Source organism: Cebus imitator, unplaced genomic scaffold, assembly GCF_001604975.1.
Source record: "Cebus imitator isolate Cc_AM_T3 unplaced genomic scaffold, Cebus_imitator-1.0 Scaffold48, whole genome shotgun sequence".
In the NCBI taxonomy this organism is placed as follows: Eukaryota; Metazoa; Chordata; class Mammalia; order Primates; family Cebidae; genus Cebus; species Cebus imitator.
Genome location: NW_016107363.1, coordinates 826,673 through 846,286, shown reverse-complemented (window position 1 = coordinate 846,286; position 19,614 = coordinate 826,673). Strand labels below are relative to the sequence as shown.

General features: G+C 40.1%; 1 protein-coding gene across 6 annotated transcripts in view; it reads right to left on the bottom strand.

Annotated features, from left to right (window-relative positions):
* The window catches only part of PRICKLE2 (prickle planar cell polarity protein 2), a 364,780-nt gene that overhangs the window by 102,162 nt on the left and 243,004 nt on the right, over positions 1–19,614 (bottom strand). For all 6 annotated transcript variants that reach the window (XM_017527345.2, XM_037738027.1, XM_017527347.2 and 3 more), the window contains one exon: positions 9,588–9,771. In XM_017527345.2, coding sequence (XP_017382834.1) covers positions 9,588–9,771 — 184 coding nt within the window. The remainder of the gene's footprint in view (positions 1–9,587; positions 9,772–19,614) is intronic.

The following is a 19,614-nucleotide window of genomic DNA, read 5'->3' as shown; positions in this document are numbered from 1 at the left end:
CAGGAAAATGTCTGACACATGTAAAAGTTTTCTAAATATTTATATCCCTATTCCTAACATCACTGTGCTTTTTTTCTGAAAAATCACAACCTAAAATTATCTTGTTTTCTAATTATTTGTCTTTACTCTTCATATAACTACAGTGCAGCTAAAACCTTAAGTCTCTTGTTTATGGTTTTGTTCCCAGTGACCAGAGCACTGCCTGACACACAGTAGGTATACAATATCCTTAAATAGGTGAATGAGTGGACAAAAAAGGCCCAGTGGCCATTTCCTTTTCACCCAACTTTCTAGCATGCTCTCGGATTCATTCCTTGGATGCTCATAGGGAAAATCAAGTGAAATCCTGCCAAGTAGCCCATAGCCCAGCAATTAGAGACAGGTACGAACAAGGTTCCGACTGGCACAGAGGCCAAATCAAGGAGCCTCTGCTGGCCTGTTGATCCCCTAAGGGAGATGTGCAGAATATTCTTCTTTGAGGGAAGACTCCCTCTGCACTCTGAGAAGCCAACAGAAAATTCCCCAAGGACTCATTCCTCCCAGGCCTGAGGACTGTGATGATGCAGGAGATCTCAGACACCAAGGAAGGTAGGTGGCAGAGCTCAGTACTTCAGCAGATAGCCCCAAAGCCTGCTTGGGGCATTAGAGAATTCAGAATCAAGAGGCTCCATCTGGGGCCCTGAATAACTTCCTCAGGTTTGCAGAGCCAGAGAACTTCACTGGGACAAACTTGTATCTTTATAACAATCCCACAGCAGAAGGCTTGGGCAACAGAAAGGTTCCCATATTGGCAGAATTTAAACTTACTTTATGAAAAGCTTCCGAGAAGGCTGAGAAGGACTCTAGGATTCCTACAAACCCTACGCTTAACTCACCTTCTCCATCTCCACCTAACCTCCCTCTTTTCCAGAAGCCAAATGTTCCTTCTGCTGCTCTTTCTGCTGGCTCAGGGCAATAGTAGTTCGTCAGTCACATACTACTGTTTCACAAGAAAGGTGAGAAGAAAACAACTGACTTATTGAGTAACTTCTATGTGAAGACAGAGGGCCAGGAGCATTATAAGCAGTCTCTCATCCATGGCCAGATCGGCCCTGTGATCTGGTCTGATAGTATTGGCTTTAAAGTCAGGTTGTCTGAGATTGTATCTGCTGCTGCCACTCATTAGCTGTGTGATCTTGGGCAAGTTATTTAACTTCTCTCAGCCTTGCTTTACTCACTCTACAATGGAGACAGGGAGAGTAATTAACAAATAAGGTGGGTTGAGAATTAAATGAGATAATGCATGCAAAGTGTTAAAAATGATGGTGGGCCCACAGTAAGTGTTCAATGAAAATTTAATAATTTTTCCATCATCATTGTCATCTCCATCAAGAGGAAACTGAGGGTCCCAGAGACTGAACAACTTTACCGTGGTCAGAAAGTGATGGAGCAGCAGACAGATTTGCCTGACTCCAGAAGCAAGGGTCTTCCCACTGGGCCATGCAGTTTCCTCCTCACACCATGGATCCTGCTGGGCTCCCTAGATTTGGATTGGGACACAAATGGTACCTGGGTTTGGATACACAGTGGGCTTCTGCCAGACCCATTGATTCTCCCACCCTGCTCCAGACCCAGAGACTTGGAGTTGGTGGAGCTGCCTCAGGTTTGTTAAGTGCAGCCCTTGGCAAGATGTCACCCTCTCTGGCCTTTTTGCAACCTAAGAAAACTCTGGGGCCAGGTGAAGTGGCTCATGCCTGTAATCCCAGCACTTTGGGAGGCTGAGGTGGGTGAATCATGAGGTCGGGTATTCGAGACCAGCCTGGCCAACATAGTGAAACCCTGTCTCTACTAAAAATACAAAAAATTAGTTGGGCGTGGTGGTGGTAGCCTGTAATCCCAGCTACTCAGGAGCTGAGGCAGGAGAATCACTTGATCCTGGGAGGCAGAGGTTGCAGTAAGCAAAAGGTTGCAGTGAGCTGATACTGTGCCACTGCACTCCAGCCTGGGCAACAGTGTGAGACTCCGACTCAAAAAAAAAAAAACACCCAAAAAACTCTGCAGCAGTTGGGTTGGTTAGGGGAGTCTGCTTAGAATACAAATCTTTAGGAGCAGCCAAAGGAATGGAAATAATTGACATGGAATAATCCTTTGTGTTGAAAATAATGTCACAGGCTTTTATCTCTTCAGTGTGATATGACCGTGAACATTTCTGGTTCTGCAGAGGACACCTGTTGTTGGCCTGCCTCTTAAAAAATGTTTGCTGGGTGCTGGCCATATGTCAGGCACTGTGCTAGGTGCCGAGAGGATTCCTAAAGAACAAAGCAGGCAAGATTCCTGCCCTCTTAGACCTTAACGCAAAGTAGGGAAACCAAATATTAAACAAATAATTATACCAATAAGTATCTAATTACAAGTTTTATAAATATTAATAACATAAATTGCAGGGTTTGCTACAAAGCATATAACTGAGGACCTAATCTTGTATTAAGGGCTACCCAAAGTAGTTCTTTGAGGAGATTCATTTAATCTGACATCTGATGGATGAATAACAGTCACTAAAGTAAAAGCCAAATAAAGAATTTTATTTACTCCCAATAGAGATATTTTAGAGCTTCACAGTGCTCAAATCCAACTAATTCACCCCTATCTCTGGGTAGTACTGGATGTCCTATTTTACCACTTATGAGACAATGCTTTGGAAAGCCAAAAACTAGGCAATTCCACTTGGTATCTACTCTTTATCCTTCCTGTGACAGTTTGAAGTGAAAGTTGAGTGTTCTGGATGAGTGATCTAATTGCAACTTATTCTGTGCTAAAACACAGTTAAGGTCAAGGTAAAATTACTAACCTTTGGAGATATTCATATTTGAGAACCCTCCATGAACACTTGGGAGTATCCAAAACATCAATGAAAAACACATCCACTCAAGAGAAGCAATCTGATGGCCTCTTCAGAATTTCATGGAGCAGCAAGGAGGAGAACTAATACAAAATCCATGCACCCAATGAAAGCTATTCACCCACAGGACATGCCCATTATGACCTTCCTGGAGGATGGTGAAGCATCATCAATCTAAAGCCTTAGAGAAGTGTACACATGACCACCACGCCTCCAGAAATTGTGCTTGTGGAGAGGAGCAGGCACATGTGTAAAATGCATAAGGGTAGCTGCTGCTGTCTTGTAATATAGAGGAAAACTGCCAACAGTTACAAGTGGTCAAAATTAAACCCTCAGCTCCATGGTGCTCAATGATGGTATTCCTGGCATTTGGGATGGGCCCATTCTCTTTTGCGTGGGATCATCCCGTACTTTTTGGGATGCTTAGCATCTCAAAGCCCCATCCATAGGCTAGTAGAGTCCCCCAATCATTTAGACAGCAATTGCCCTCTCCCAAACATACATTTCCAAATGCCCTGTAGAGGTAGTGATACCATTCCAGGTTAGAACCCACCAATAGAAAACTACTGAATCATTACAAAGGATAATCCAGATCAAAATATACTGATGCAGAAAAGTGTTCACAATATATGACCTAGAAAAAACAAGTCAGTATAAGTGGAGAGTATCATCATATTTTTTGCCTAAATCAAAGAAAAAATGTACTCCTCCATACATAGAAATTTGAATATACAGGCCAATACACTTTGGGTGTGTCCCCAAACCAAATCTCATCTTGAATTCCCCTGTGTTGTGGGAGGGACCTGGTGAGAGGTACTGAATCATGAGGGCAGGTTTTTCCCATGCTGGTTTCATGACAGAAAGTCTTATGAGATCTGATGGTTATTATAAGGGGGAGCTTTCCTGCGCAAGCTCTCCTTGCTTGTTGCCACCCATGTAAGATGGGACTTACTCCCCCTTGCCTTCCAGCATGAGTGTGAGCCTTTCTCAGCCACATGGAACTATAAGTCCAATTAAACCTCTTTCTTTTGTAAATCGCCCAGTTTTGGGTATGTCTTTATCATAAGTGTGACAACGGACTATCACACAGGTAAAAAGGTTGAAACACAATTTTCCTTGGTTGGTGGAATTATAAGTGATATTTATTTGCTTTCCTAGATGTCTCATGTTTTCTTTTCTTTTTTTAATGAACAAGTCTTCCTTTTATAAAAGAGGAAAAAGTTGTTTTTGGTTTGGAGAACAAAAAGGTGACCCTCCATGGCCAGCTGGTTATGCAACTCCAATTCTCACTATGACTTAGCGAAGATGGCAGGATCTGCCTCAGAGAGCCCCAGCCTCTGCTCAAGTAGCATGAGAGCCCCACATTTTCACTATGCTGAGTACCTGACCATGTACCAAGGGAGCAGCTGTTCCAAGCTGGAACTAGAGCATGGTAGGTGCTCAACAACTATTTGCTAAATTGAGTCATCCTTTTTTTGCCTTGATTGGGCCAGAATTCTGCTGAGATAGCCTCCAGCTTTTAACGTCACTTTCACCCAGTGGTTCTCCTGTTCACCAGGAACATTGGGTAATGTCTGGAGACATGTTTGATCACCTCAAATGGGAAGCGCTTTTGGTAGATAGTGGGTAGAGGCCAGGGATGCTGCTAAGCACCCTACACAATGCAGAGGACAGTCACCACAGCAAAGAATGATCCTGTCCAAAATGTCAACAGTGCTGAAGCTGAGAAAAACTGAGAAATCCTCTTCACCAATTGGCCTTATTATAGCTTCTTAATTATTTTCTAAGCTCTTACTTTAATATTATCTACTGTAAATATATCATCCTAGCATCTCATAGAGAAAGGGTATACACTATTCACTGTCGGAATTTGAAATTGAAGCCTTAAAAATGGCTTCAGACCAGGCACGGTAGCCCACACCTGTAATCTCAGCACTTTGGGAGAACTGGTTGAAGTCAGGAGTTCAAGACCAGCCTGAGCAACATAATGAGACCCCCAACTCTCCAAAAAAAAAAAAAATCTTTACAAAAATTAGCTGGGTGTGGCAGTGTGTTCCTGTATTTCCAGCTACTTAGGATTGAAGCAAGAGGGTTCCCTTAAGCCCAGGAGTTCAAGGTCACAGTGAGCTGTGATCTCACAACTGCACTCCAGCCTGGGTGGCAGCAAAACCCTGTCTCTTAAAAAAAATGATTTCAAATGGTCAACTAGGGGCAGATTCCAGCCCTCTGTTCTGCTACTATGAGCTCCCTGGATGACATTAAACACCTTATTTGGAGTGAGCAGAGGCAAAGGATCTGAATAACTTCTCTGATTAGTTTTCAGTTCAGTCATTAGAGATTACAAGATAAATGCCTTTCCTTTCTGGCATCATCTGTTATATTTATTTTCACACTGTTTTTAAAAGGTTGGGTTTTACAGCTAGTGAATTTTTATGAAATTAAATGCCCATATTCAAGAACACTTCCCCAAAAGCGAGGTGACTGTAGTTTGCATTATATTCAATTGAAGGCACTTCTCAGAAGAAATAGAGTAAGTAAGAGTATCACCTGAAGGTATATTACCAGCCCACAACCTGGGAGGGAAATGAAAGGTTTCTAACAAAAATGAAACTACGTTACTCTCAACCCTAACTAGTCTGTAATATTTTGCGTCCAGGACAAAGCATTATTACATTCACTGTAATTTCTCTTGATAGAAAAATAGACTTTCTCAAACAACTAATATGATATTAAACATCAGAATTTTTATTAGTAATTAGGGCATTTAGGAACTCAAATTTTTCTTACAGAATGCTAGACAGCTTTCTAAAAAAAACCTTTAAATTCAAAAACAGTGCTGTATGTAATAGACTTTAAAAGATCTAATTTAAAATTTTGAAGCCCATTTCTTCCATGCAATATGATCCCTTCAAACACTGTTAATATAGACTCATTTTATTAGGCAGCTATAGAATTCTTCAAATAACTCGAGAAGATTTTCTCTCTCTGCAGAGCTATTTCCTTTTCTAATCATCTGTGTCATAAAGATTTGAGTAAGTGTAAGAAATAGGGAAAACGACCCAAAGTACAACAGAATTATTAGAGATGGGACTACCCTTTCATTTGACATAATTCAAACCCCTTGTTTAATGGCATAAATAATTTTCTTTCAAAACAAATCAAAGAAATTTCAGATTTATGCTGTCTAAAGACATTCATTTTGAATGAGTCAAGGGGCCCCCAAAAATACTATTAGTACTCACTTTTGAAATCACAAATTTAATCAAAACCCTAGCTTCTGCAATTGTCAGTTTTCTTGGGTCAATATGAGTAGAAAGTTTTCTATGAATATCCATTTCATGGAATGATGTTTAATGGTCTTAGAGAAGACTCTATTTAAGCAGGAAACTGACAAAACCTTAACTATGGAAAATTCAGAGCCCAATTTAGCAGGAAGTACTGTCCTTCAGGTGAACAAAAGAAAAATGGGCTGCTTAGAAGTTGTTGGAAATGAGGTTAGCAGGAAAATGAAACAAGCTCACAGGTGTATCTAAGTATGAAAATGCATTGTTCAATTGTAAAATGGCAATGTCAAACAAAGTTACTCAGTCAGCCACTACCTCTCTGAGTGTCTAAACAAACTCGAACACTCTCATTCTTCTTAATCTAATTATTCAATAATAAAATCTTTACTAAAACAGAAGAAACATGTAACCTCAACTCACAAATGGAAGAAAGCACTCCTTTCTTCCTGTTAATAACCCAACAGAGAATTATCTTCAATTCTCATGGAGATTATTTTCTGAGAGTGTTTCTATTCTAAGACATTTTCTCTCCTGTGGTGAGATTTAGAACAGAGATCACAAAACTGAAGTGCCTGTAGGGTTTAGGAAGGTAACACAAAAGGATAAAACGGACTTTGTAGAGACTGGGATGATTTGGTGTGATCAAATTTTGTGTAAAAGGAATGGTCATCACTCAACTCCAGCCAATTATATCCTTACAAGAATGAGACTCCAGATCTTCAAATTTTCAAGACACACGTAGAAACTTTTCCATGAAAAATCTCTAATTTTGAAATATTAGTAACAAATTAAATTTTAAAATAGTACCTTGCTGGCTAAACAAATACTGTATCCCTGATCTCATCTGTCAATTTGCAACTTCAAAATTAGATGAAAATGAGCAATGGTTAATCAATGACATTATATTAGTATCACCACTCTTAAGTTATTGGTGAATTCTTGGGTTCTCCTTAATTATGAAGAATTTTCTCTATCCAGCCTGTCGCTGATGGGGATTTAGGTTGATGCCACATCTTTACTATATGAATAGTGCTTCAATGAATATAACATGTGCAAGTGTCTTTATAACAGAACAATTTATATTCCTTTGGGTCTATAACCAGTAATGCGATTGCTGGGTCAAATGGTATTAACGTTTTTTAAATCTTTGAGGAATTGTCACACTGTCTTCCACAATGGCTGGACTCATTTATGCTCTCACCAACAATGTATAAGCGTTCCTTTGTCTTCGCAACCTCATTAGCATCTGCTATTTTTTTGACTTTTTAATAATAGCCATTCTGACTGGTGTGGGATGGTATCTCACTGTGGTTTTGATTTCCATTTCTCTAATGATCAGTGATGTTGAGCTTTTTTACATATGCTTGTTGGCCTCATGCATACCTTCTTTTGAAAAGTAACTGTTCATGTCATTTGCCCACTTTTAATGGGTTTTTTTTCTCATAAATTTGTTTAAGTTCCTTATAGAGTCTAGATATTTGACTCATATACACAATGGAATACTATGTAGTCACAAAAAAAGCACAAGATCATATTCTTTGCAGAAATATGCATAGAGTTGGAGGCCATTACCCTTAGCAAACTAATGGAGAAACAAAACCAAATACTCCATGTTCTCACGCTGTGGGAGCTAAACGATGAGAACACATGGACACAGAGCAGGGAACAACACACATTGGGCCCTATCAGAGAGTGCAGGCTGGGAGGAGGGAGAGGGTCAGGAAAAATAACTAATGGGTACTAGGCTTAATATCTGGGTGATGAAATAATCTGTACAATGAACTCCCATGACAAAAGTTTATCTGTGTGACAAACCTGCACATGTACCCATGAACTGAAAATAAAAGTTAAAAAAAAGACTTAGAAAAAAGAATTTTCTCTAAAAGCATTATCATACCTAAAGTTCCTGAGTTAAAATTTCAATGGCTGTTTAAGCTTTAAAACGTTTTGACAGACACAGAGAAGATGTCCTGAGAAAGAAATTTTATGTGTCAGAGAAAGTCAACAGTGGTCAAACACTTCAGATTCTGGCACTTCAGAGTCTCACAGGAAAGATAATGAAAATACCCAGTTTATAAAAGAGCTTCTTAAACAACATGGGGCTGGTAGAGGAGAAAATTTTAAGTACCAACAAATACAAAAAAAGAGGCTATGTGTCACTGAGAAAAATGTGGTATACCTTCCCTTACATGAAAAATACCTCATTTAAAAGTGTTAGTAGCTAATTTTATTTATTTTTTAAGACAGAGTCTTGCTCAGTTATCTAGGCTGGAGTGCGGTGGTGTGACCTCGACTCACTGCAACCTCTGCCTCCCAGGTTTAAGCAATTCTCTGCCTCAGCCTTCCGAATAGCTAGGATTATAGGCATGTGCTACCATGCCCAGTTAATTTTTGTAGTTTTAGTTGAGACGGGGTTTCACCATCTTGGCCAGGCTGGTCTTGAACTCCTGACCTTGTGATCCACCCACCTCGACCTCCCAAAGTGTTGGGATTATAGGTGTGAGCCACCGTGCCCGGACTAATCAAAACTTTAAATAATATCTTGCTAGTTAAACAAATAATACTTGGGTGGCTGATTTCATCTGCCACAAAGGTCTTTTCTTCAAGTCAACAATGTTTGCAGTCTTTGGGTGGTGCTGAGAGATTTCGGGAAATGCCAGCATCTTTCTTCATAAAGTGAGGCCAAAAACTTAATATTTGAACACAGCATAATCGCTAGGAAGAATAAGGAAAATTCGCCCTTCCTCACTCTTTTTTCTAAAGAATCTTACTGTAAAGACTCAGAGCCAATGTAGAACTCTTATTCTCCACCCTCAAAACCAAGTTTCAATCTCTAATGTTTTTTTGTTTTTTTTTTTTTTTTTTGAGACGGAGTTTCACTCTTGTTACCCAGGCTGGAGTGCAATGGCGCAATCTCGGCTCACCGCAACCTCCGCGTCCTGGGTTCAGGCAATTCTCCTGCCTCAGCCTCCCGAGTAGCTGGGATTACAGGCATGTGCCACCATGCCCAGCTGATATTTTGAATCTCTAGTAGAGACGGGGTTTCACCATGTTGACCAGGATGGTCTCGATCTCCTGGCCTCGTGATCCACCCACCTCGGCCTCCCAAAGTACTGGGATTACAGGCGTGAGCCACTGCACCCGGGCTCTAATGTTTTAAGGCCCATGTTTCTGAGACGTTTCTAGACAATCCTGGTAACAGTTAATGATGACAATACAGAATGAATTAGCAATGGATCACTCCTGGCTCAATTTCATTTCCCTTCATCATTTTCCATTGGGTCCCTGTCATCTTCAACTTATTTAGTTCCACCACTTCTCTGAATCAGCAAAGTCTGCTCTTCCTACAGAACTGGAATTAGGAAAGGCCAGCAAGACAAAGTGAAACACCTAAACTGCCAGTATGCTCCAGTCCAGAATGGTACCTGTTCAGGCTTCAGACCCGGCGGGACCCAGGCATACTCTTCCAAGGCACAGCCTGAGTCATCATCTGAGGTCGAGTTCCTCTGAAAGTCAAACATGAGTTTGCTGATGGTCTTCTCCATCTCCAGCGGCATCACTGTCACCATGTGCTCCTCCTGGGGACACTTGCAGTGCAGGCAGATCTTCCTGCAGGCAGTAAAGGTAGCAGGTTAGAAAGAAGGAAAAATAAACCTTTTTTTTTTTTTCAAGAGCCTGCCAGTCACGAGCCCTTGGATGCCAAACCGTAAACACATTCCTTGGCAATGGGCTTCAGACAAAGGCACCATGGGCAGCGATCCAGAACATGCCTGTCTTTGCAGAAGGTGTGGCACATGCATGTGAAAACAGCATGAAAGGTCAGAGGCCACCAGGTAAGCAAGCTAAGGGGGTTTACATGTGGACCCCAGCCTTCTCTTCTAAATCAATACCCCAAGTGGAATGGTAATATAGTTTTTATTTTACTAAGTAGACCACTGGATATGGCCCATGATCACAATTTCCTTGATGGAAACAGCAATTAAATATACAAAATACATATGCTGTATTTTGTATATTTAATTGCTGAAATATTACTTGTAGATTTAACAAGTACTGACAACATACTGTTTTTATAAAAGGTTCTTAAGCCCTGGAAAATGAAAAAAAAAAGTGGTTTAAAAATGCAGGTAAAATTTTCTTTAAGAAGAAGAGCAAACATATTTTTTTCTCATGAAGCAAATCTGGCCCTAAGATCTCATAGAAAGACAATTTCACCTCCACTAAAGATCCCTGTAGGTTTGGAATTCTAATTAGAAACCCAAATTTTCCCTATGTTGGTGGGGTTTTTTATATACAAGAAGATCATGCATGTGAATTATTTCAAAAGGTAGCAGCCAAAGATAAAAATCTCCCAAACTGAACATTTCTCTTTTAAGGTTACCATCTGTTCTCTTATCCATAGCTACAGAAATGATGAAGCAATAAATATGTTGATGTCAGCAACACAAAAGCATTTCTAGCTTCCACCAATAAAATAGACTGAAAAGAATAGAGGAGGAAAATTTTAAGGAAACAAGTTATTTCATGTGTACTTTTTTTTTTAATTATTAGTTTCAGTAGCACCTTATAAAGGTGATATAAGAACCCAGAATTTTAATCCCCAGATATACCTGAATGTTTTAATAACAGCTTTGTTAAGATACAATGTACATACCATAAAACTCACCATTTTGAAGTGTACAATTCACAGACTCTTAATACATTTAGAATTGTAAATCACCACTATTTTATTTTAGAGCATTTTCATCCTCCACAAAAAGAAACCCCAGGAGCATTGGGAGTTACTTCCCATATCCCCTTGTCCCCCAGGCTCTGACAACCACCTATTTTCTGTCTCTATAGTTTTGCCTATTTTGGACATTTCATATAAATGAAATCATATAATATGTGGTCTTTTGAAGTTGGCTTCTTTCATACATAATGATGTTTCAAGGTTCATCCAAGTTGTAGCATGTACCAATTCTTCATTCCCTTTTATTGCTACATAATATGCCATTGCATGGATACATCACATTTTTCATTGATCAGTTGGTAGACATTTGGACTATTCTCACCTATGGCTTTTGTAATACTGCTCCGATTACTTACGTAGAAGTTTTTGTGTGGCTATGTGTTTTGTTTTGTTTTTTGAGACAGGGTCTCATTGTCTCCCAGGATGGCATGGAGTGACGCAATCATGGCTCATCGCAGCCTTGACCTCCTGGGCTCAAGTGATCCTCCTGCCTCAGCCTCTCAAGTAGCTGGGACCACACAGATGCATGCTACCATGCTTGGCTAATTTTTTGTTTGCTTGTTTGTTTGAGACAGAGTCTTGCTCTGTCACCCAGGCTGGAGTGCAGTGGCGTGATCTCTGCTCACTGCTTCCTCTGTCTCCCAGGTTCAAGCAATTCTTCTGCCTCAGCCTCCCAAGTAGCTGGGACTATAGGTGTTTGCCACCACGCCCAGTAAATATTTGTATTTTTAGTAGCGATGGGGTTTCGCCATGTTGGCCAGGCTGGTCTTAAACTCCTGACCTCATGAGCCACCTGCCTTGGCCTCCCAAAGTGCTGGGATTACAGGTGTGAGCTGCTGTTCAGTCATATATATGTTTTTAATTCTCTTGGGTATATTCCTAGAAATGAAATTGCTAGGTCATATAGCAACTTTAGATTTAACATTTTGAGGAACTGCCAAACTGCTTTCCAAAATATCTGCACCTTTGTACATTCTCACCATTGATGAATGAGTATTCCATTTTCTCCACATTCTTGTCACATTTGTTATTGTCTGTCTTCTTTTATTTTAGCTACTATAGTGGGTATAAAACAGTATTTTACTGTGATTCTGATCTGCATTTCCCTAATGGCTACTGATGTTGAATAGCTTTTTATGTGTTTATTATGTATCTTCTTAGAATAGAGAAATGTCTATTCAGGTCCTTAGTCCATTTTTTTTCACTGGGTTATGTTCTAATTTTTTTTTTCATTGGTTAAGTGTTCTTCACTTATTTTCTGATACAAGTCCTTTATCAGATATATGATAGGAACATTTTTTCTTCCATTTTCTGGGCTGTCTTTTCACTTTTCTTGATGACATATGTTGAGCACGAAAGATTTTTATTTTCATGAAGACTAATTTATTTTTGTTGTTGCTTTTGTTTTTTAAATAATTTCTAAGAAGCCATTGCATAACACATGGTCATAAAGATGTATTCTTACATTTTAATTTGAGATGTATGGTTTTGGCTCTTACATTTAGGTCTGTGATTCATTGTGAGTTAATTTTTGCATATAGCACGAAGTAGGAGTCTACCTTCATCCTCATGTGGCTATCCAGTTGTTTCAGCAGTATTTATTGAAAAAGATAATGTTTCCCCATTGAATTGCCTTGGTACTCTTGTCAAAAAAATCAACTGACCAGAGCTGTAAGAGTTTCTTCTGAATATTCAGTTCTATTCCAGTGGTCTGCAGGTCCATCCTTGTGCCAGTACCACATTGTCTTAATGACTGCAGTTCTGTAGTAAGTTTTAAAATCATGAAGTATATATGAGTCATAAAATTTTGTTCTTCTCTTAAAAAACTGTTTTGGCTCTTCTTGGTCCCTTGCATTTGCATTCATAATATATGAATTTTAGGATTAGTTTGTCAATTGGTGCAAAAAGAAAAAAAAAAAAGCCAGCTACAGTTTTGATAGATACACTTTGTAGATCAATTTATCAATTTGAAGAGTATTGCCATTTTAATATCAAGTCTGCCAATCTATGAACACAGGCTATCCTTCCATTTATTTAAATCTACTTTAATTTCTTTCAATGATATTTTGTGGTTTTTAGGCACAAGGCTTGCACTTCTTGTAAGTTTATTCCTAAGTATTTTAGCTTTTTGATGCTATTACAATTAGAATTGTGCTCAATTTCATTTTCAGATTGCTATTGTATAGAAACATAAATTATTTTTATATTGAGGTTGAATCATACAATCTTGCTGAAATCGTTTATTAGTTGTATTAGTTTAGGCACGTGTGTGTGTGTGCGCGCGCGTGTTTGTGTGTGTCCTTTCCTTTAGAATTTTCTATATATAAGACCATATCGTACACAAATAGAGATAGTTTTACTTTTTCCTTTTCAATATGATGTCTTTTACTTCTTTGTCATGTCTTATTGCCAAGGTTAGAACCTCTAGTACAATGTTCAACAGAAGCAGCAAGGGTGAACATCTTGTCTTGTTCTTGATCTTAAGGGAAAGCACCCAGTCTTTCAGCATTAAGTATTATGTTAGCCGTGAGTTATTTGCAGATGATCTTTATCAGGTAGAGGAAGTTCTCTTTTATGCTAGCTTGTTGTTTTTACCACAAAAGCGTGTTGGATTTTGTCAAACGCATTTTCTGCGTCTATCAAGATAATTAGTTGTTTTATGTCCTTATTGTATTAGCGTGTTGTGTGTGAATTTTGACACAAAAATGTACTTGAAGAAACCAAATCAGTTTAGTCTGGCCAAGTTAGGCTTGTCAGATTCCCCCATTTCCTGCTTCTCATCAGATCAGAAATATACACAGACAGAATACACACCTTGGTTTTTGCATCTCCAAACTCAAAGAATTTCCATCCAAGCCCTGCTCATTGCTTTTTAAAAATAGTCAGAACTCATTTGAACAGTAAGTCTTTAATTAACCAGCTACTGTACAGCGGTCAGGTCTGTTGGGAAGCAGTCAGTTTATTTCCCCCAAGAAATTTTTATGCCAGTTTATGACTCAAGGAAAAAAAGTTTAAATGTATTTAAGGAAATTGAGTAAGCTTTTTGGTGACTAATGCTTTTTACTAGAAAGTCATACTTGAACACTGAAATGTAGAAAACCTTTACCAAATTCAGTCCCAATATATCCACCAATGAAACTCATTTATTCAGGGAATAATTATAGAGGGAAGAGCACACTAATGTTAGATGGACATGATCTAATGAACTGAGACTCCAGGAGAAGAAATAAAAACAAGAAGAAAGCAAAGAAGGAATGCATAATCATATCCAGAATGAGCGCCAACAAGTAGAAAGATAAACAGAAAAGAGAAGGGGGTGGGAGTTGAAGCTGTATATCACTTGAGGCCAGGTGTTCAAGACCATCCTGGCCAAATGGTGCAACACTGTCTCCACTAAAAATACACACACACACACAGTCAGCTGGGCATGGTGGGGAGCAACTGTATTCCCAGCTACTCTGGAGGTTGAGGTATGCGAATTGCTTGAACCCAGGAGGTAGAGGTTGCAGTGAGCCCAGGTCACACTGCTGCACTGGGTGACAGAGTGAAACCCTGTCTCAAAACACACACATACACACAACAACAACAACAATAGCAACAACAACAAACCCAAATAACTGCCAAGCACTAACCAGGTACCAAGGCCTGCTCTAGGTACTTGGGTACCTAACCAAGACAAAGATCCCTGCCCTCTCAGCCTACGTTCTCAGAGGGGAGAAACATAGAATACATTTAACAAGCCATTCAATCACATAGTATATTAAAGGCAGCAAGTGCCACAGAAAATCAAAAAGAAGCAGCAGGATAGGGAGGGGGCATACGCAGAGCCATATGAGTTGCTTTATACCTTACATACATGATCCCAGACTCTCCTATCAGTCCTCCAAGAAAGGAAATATTATCTCCACTTCCCACAGAAGAAAACAAGGGCACAGAGTGGTTCAGCGGCTTGTAAGCAGTTAAGCAACTGAACTGCTCAGAGCAGTTAATCGACCCTAAATAGTGAGCAGAACAGGGACTCAAAGCAGGCTCTATCTGACCACTGAACCAAAAAGTTACTTATAGAAAATCTATCTGATTCCAACCACAGAATACTCTTTTACTTCTGAACAACAATAGCAACAAAAACAACCACCTCACACACAAAAGCAAAACCAAGGAGGGGGGAACAAAGGAAAAAAAAAAAAAAACCCTAAATGCTAAATTGTAAATCAAAGCCACAAGGACCTTATCTGTTTTCCATGCTAGCTGCCTGCCTTCCACTCATTTATAATTAACTGGCACTCCATGGCAAGACATTTTTCTTTGTAAAGAATTTTCAACCTTTGAGTGATTCCATGGCAGGCTTTGAAAATGGCTAATTTAATAACCTCCATCTATAAATTGGAAACCCAAGGCCCAGACTCTCAGAAGGGGTAGACGGTCAGAGGCAACACTAAGAGGATTTCTCTTCATTCCTGTATATCTCCCTCTTTGGTAAAACATACACAGCAACACCCAACAGCTCTCTTTCAACACACTGATTAAAGCTTTTCACCTGAATGAAACATATTCAGAGGTGTGTGGGGAAATACATGATTTGGATTTTTTTTTAAATAGACATTTATGAAAATAGAACCTGCTAGTAAAGCAGGATTTCATTAAAAACAAAACAAAACAAAACAAAACAAAAAAAAATGCAAAGAGTGCATTGGTTTCATTCTGTCAGAGCTGACATTCTACCTGCACATAATTGGGTTTGTGAATGACAGGTTTCCGAGGAATAAGCCATGATTCAGAGAGGGGAGATTCTGCATTCTCCTCTACCCCAAAACAAGCTCTGCAAATCCTCCACCCCAATGCTGTTGCATTAAATCATGGCTTCCTTGTCTCAGAAGCCCTAGTCGGCCCTTCCAAGGCATACACAGTATCGTTAGGTGAAGGCCCTCTGTTTAACTATTTCCAAGTAACTTGGTCATCTGCACCAGTGATCATTATCATTTGGAAAATGACTAACAATTTATACCAATTTACTTGCCTGCCATTACATGAAAGGATTCATCATGAGTAGACTAGTGGCAGGGTTGGTGGCGGGAATACTTCTCCGTGAGATTTTGACAGGTTATTTACAACACCGAACCCTGAACCACCAGGTCTTATTTTATGTGAGAAGTGATAAAATGAAGGCAAAAAAAGGGATCTTCCTTTAGAACATGATTTTTGACAAGTTCAAGTAGCAAATTGTAGAAATTGAGATTCGAATGAGATTGCAAACATCATTAAGTCTGTTTTTTACTTTCCTTCTGTCTCTTTTATTCCCCTCCCACCCTTTTTTAATGAAAGGAAAATATATTTTGTAAAAGAATTCATATATGGCAACTCAAAACAGAAAACAGGGCTGCCCGAGTTGATGTGGGAGAAGAAGGCCATGAGCCCAACTTCTCCCAAGCTTGACCTCCTCCCCCAACTCCAGACACAGTCACGGCCTTGAAGTCCTCAAGGTTCCAAGGCCACAAGTCTGAAAACCACCATACTTCCCGGACGCCACTAAATCATTTCCAGCATGTGCCAAAATATGAAGTAGGTGCTTGATAATTTGCTAGACGGAAAGAAGAAAAAATACAGAGGCTGTTAATGGCTTTTAAGAGATAATTCCTAATCATGAAATTCTTATATAAATAATAATTCTAGTTGTGGGAAATGGAATATCTGGTTGCCAAGACATTACACGGAACTGCATGGGGAATAGTAGGACATCCCAGTGACTCTAATTAGATCGGTCTGAGGCAGGCTGAGGAATGTGCATTTTCACCAGCTGCCTCGTGATTGTGATGCAGCTGGTTCTCCAAGCACAGCTGAAGGCCGCTCTTCTGTAGTAGCCTCCTAGTTAGAAAGGGGTACCTCAGACTGTGGTTTAAAAACAGGTGTGGGTTTTACCAATACATTTGATGGCCTCAGCAATTCTGGGCAATGTACATTTTCAACTGTCCCAAAGAACCTATACCAGCCCTTCCTTACTGCCATGTCTTAACCTCTTGCATGACTAGGCCCTCCTGACACTCAGCTGGGTACCCAGTAGGGTGTGAAAGGACACTGGTGAAATGCAAGACTACATTAGACACGAGAATGGTGTCTCTTGTTGCCAGCCCTGCCGTCTGTCTTGACTTCCGCCTCCCCTTGTGGTTTGGGCTCCTCGGTCCCAAGTCCATGGCCAGATCAGGTTCAGGGACAAGAGGCAGACTGCTTAAAGAGTGGTTCAGCCCCAGTACAAACCAAGTGACTGAGAAGCTTGGGCAACAGGCTAACCCTAACCCTAACCTAGTGGATTCAACATGGCTAAGTTCAGGGCAGGCAAAATCAGACGTGGGAAAATACACTTTTGTTAAAAGCAAAGAGATGAAATAACCCAAAGCTCTCCATTGCTTTCTGCTAAATAACAGATGTATCCTAGGTATATAAATTATTCCCTGACTCTAGCTCACTAAAGGCAAAAGAACAGGTTTTTTTTGAGACAGGGTCTCTCTCTGTCACCCAGGCTGGAGTGCAGTGGTGTGATCATGGCTCACTGCAGCCTCGACCTCCTGGGCTCAAGTAATCCTCCCATCTCAGCCTCTTTAGAAGCTGCAACTAAAGGGGCATGCCACGATGCCCAGCTAATTTTTGTATTTTTTTGTAGATCGAGGTTTCACCACGTTGCCCAGGCTGTCCTTGAACCCCTGCACTCGAGCAATCCTCCTGCCTCAGTCTCCCAAGGTGCTGGGATTATAGGCATGAGCCATCGTGCCTAGCACTCTTTTTCTTCTTAATAAGAAAAAAAGGGAGAAAAACATTTTCCTCCTTAATATACTGTCCTCCTTATTACAATGTAAAGTCATGGCTTCCTTACCCTTAAAAAGCAATATGCAACTAATGGCAGATAAGCAGTAAGAGCAAAAAGTTTTCAAAAAACTCACAATCCCAAAGATAATCACCATTAAACAGAAACAGCTGCTGGTCCTCTTCTCCCTTAGTGTTAAGAAACTAGAGGCCAGACTTTATTCTACATATTCCCCATCAGCCAGAGCCAGGGGACAAGACTCTGGCTGGCAATGACAAGACATGAGCCAGAGCCCACACATGCACACACAACACTCTGAGCAAATAGATGTGCATTATCCAATCCAGATAAGTGGGTCTGTTCTGAACTGGTGTCCTGTAGCAAGATCAACAATCCACTTATGTAAAAGATATGCAATGTAAAAGATAGCTCCAGCGTGGGAATTACATATAACATATACTTAACGGGTATCACAGAGTTTAAAGTTAGGTCCTTTGGATAAAAAAAATCTGACAACCAGATTTCACTAGCTATCAACTTGCAATTTTCTGTGCAAGTGGAGAGAGATGAGGCATGGACAATTTAAAACCACTAAGACTTGGCTTTGACTTGTGTCTTTGTACACTAGTATAACCTCCAGTGCTGCGGTAACTTACATCCTTTCAAACCATATAACAGATCTCTGGGAAAGGCTGACACAGGAGTTGCTGGTCAGGGGCTCGACTTACTCCATCTGCTCTGTGGCCCATTTTCCCTGAGTTTCCAACAAAAGCATCAACTCTTCGCATGCACGCATGGCACCAGCCTAAAATGAACCAAATGTTTTTTTCAAGTGTACTGCCCTTTAGTAACACCTCCCTCAGGTTTTAGGAGGCAATTAGGTGTTTGGTTAAAGAGAGTTTTTCCTAGACTGCAGGCTGCCTAGAAAAGGAAACAAACGAAGGGACAGTGGCTATTCTCAGGAGGAAAGTCATTCCCCTCTGGTGTTCCCCTGAGTCTGTAAGAACTGGAAGCAAGGTCTGCCTGCCCTAAGATATTGATGAGATAATCCTGCCTTGAACAGGTCAGAGTTGTTAAAACTGAGCTATCACAAAGAACACAAGCTACCCTCCTCAAAAACTGCATGGATCATGTGACCCACACACAGGGCTTCAGCTCCTACCTTACATATCCCTTGCAAAACGGGTAAGTGGAGAGTCAGAACGTCAGAAAGAAAGGAAGAAAATGTATTTGTAGAGGCTGGCCTGAAATCAAATAGGAACGTTCCAAGAGGTAAAAATCTGCTCCAAAGGATCAAGGGCTCCAGATGGCAGGTGTGACCTCCAGACCCTGAATCCTGTTGCTCTAGCCCAACCTGTGCTTTCACTGAGGATGGCAGGTGAGGGGTGAACACAGCAGCGATGTTCTACTTTTAACATAATTGCTCATACTTATGAAGGTTTATAATATTCAATATTTTTCACTTAGTTTATCTCATTTCTCTCTCAGAAGTCCTATAAAGTTGGCATTTTTATCCATTTCAAAGATATACAAATTTAGGCAATAAACTCCTAAGCGACTTCACTGAAGTTAAAGAGGTATGCCATCTGACTCTAAAACCAGCGCTTTCTCACTTCCTCCTACCTTGTTTTAGGTAGAGTGTCCAAATATTCCTTGTTTTATTCCATCTATATCCATCCATCTACCTGTCTACCCATCCACCCATCTATCCATCCATTCATATCCAAACATACATCTATATCTACCATCCATCCACTCATCTCATCTGTCCATTCATTCATATCCACAAATACATACATATCTATCCACCCACCCATCTATCCACCCACTGATATCCATAAATACATCTATACATACCCATCCATCTATCCATCCATTCATATCTGTAAGTATATCCATATCTATCCATCCACCCATCTATCCA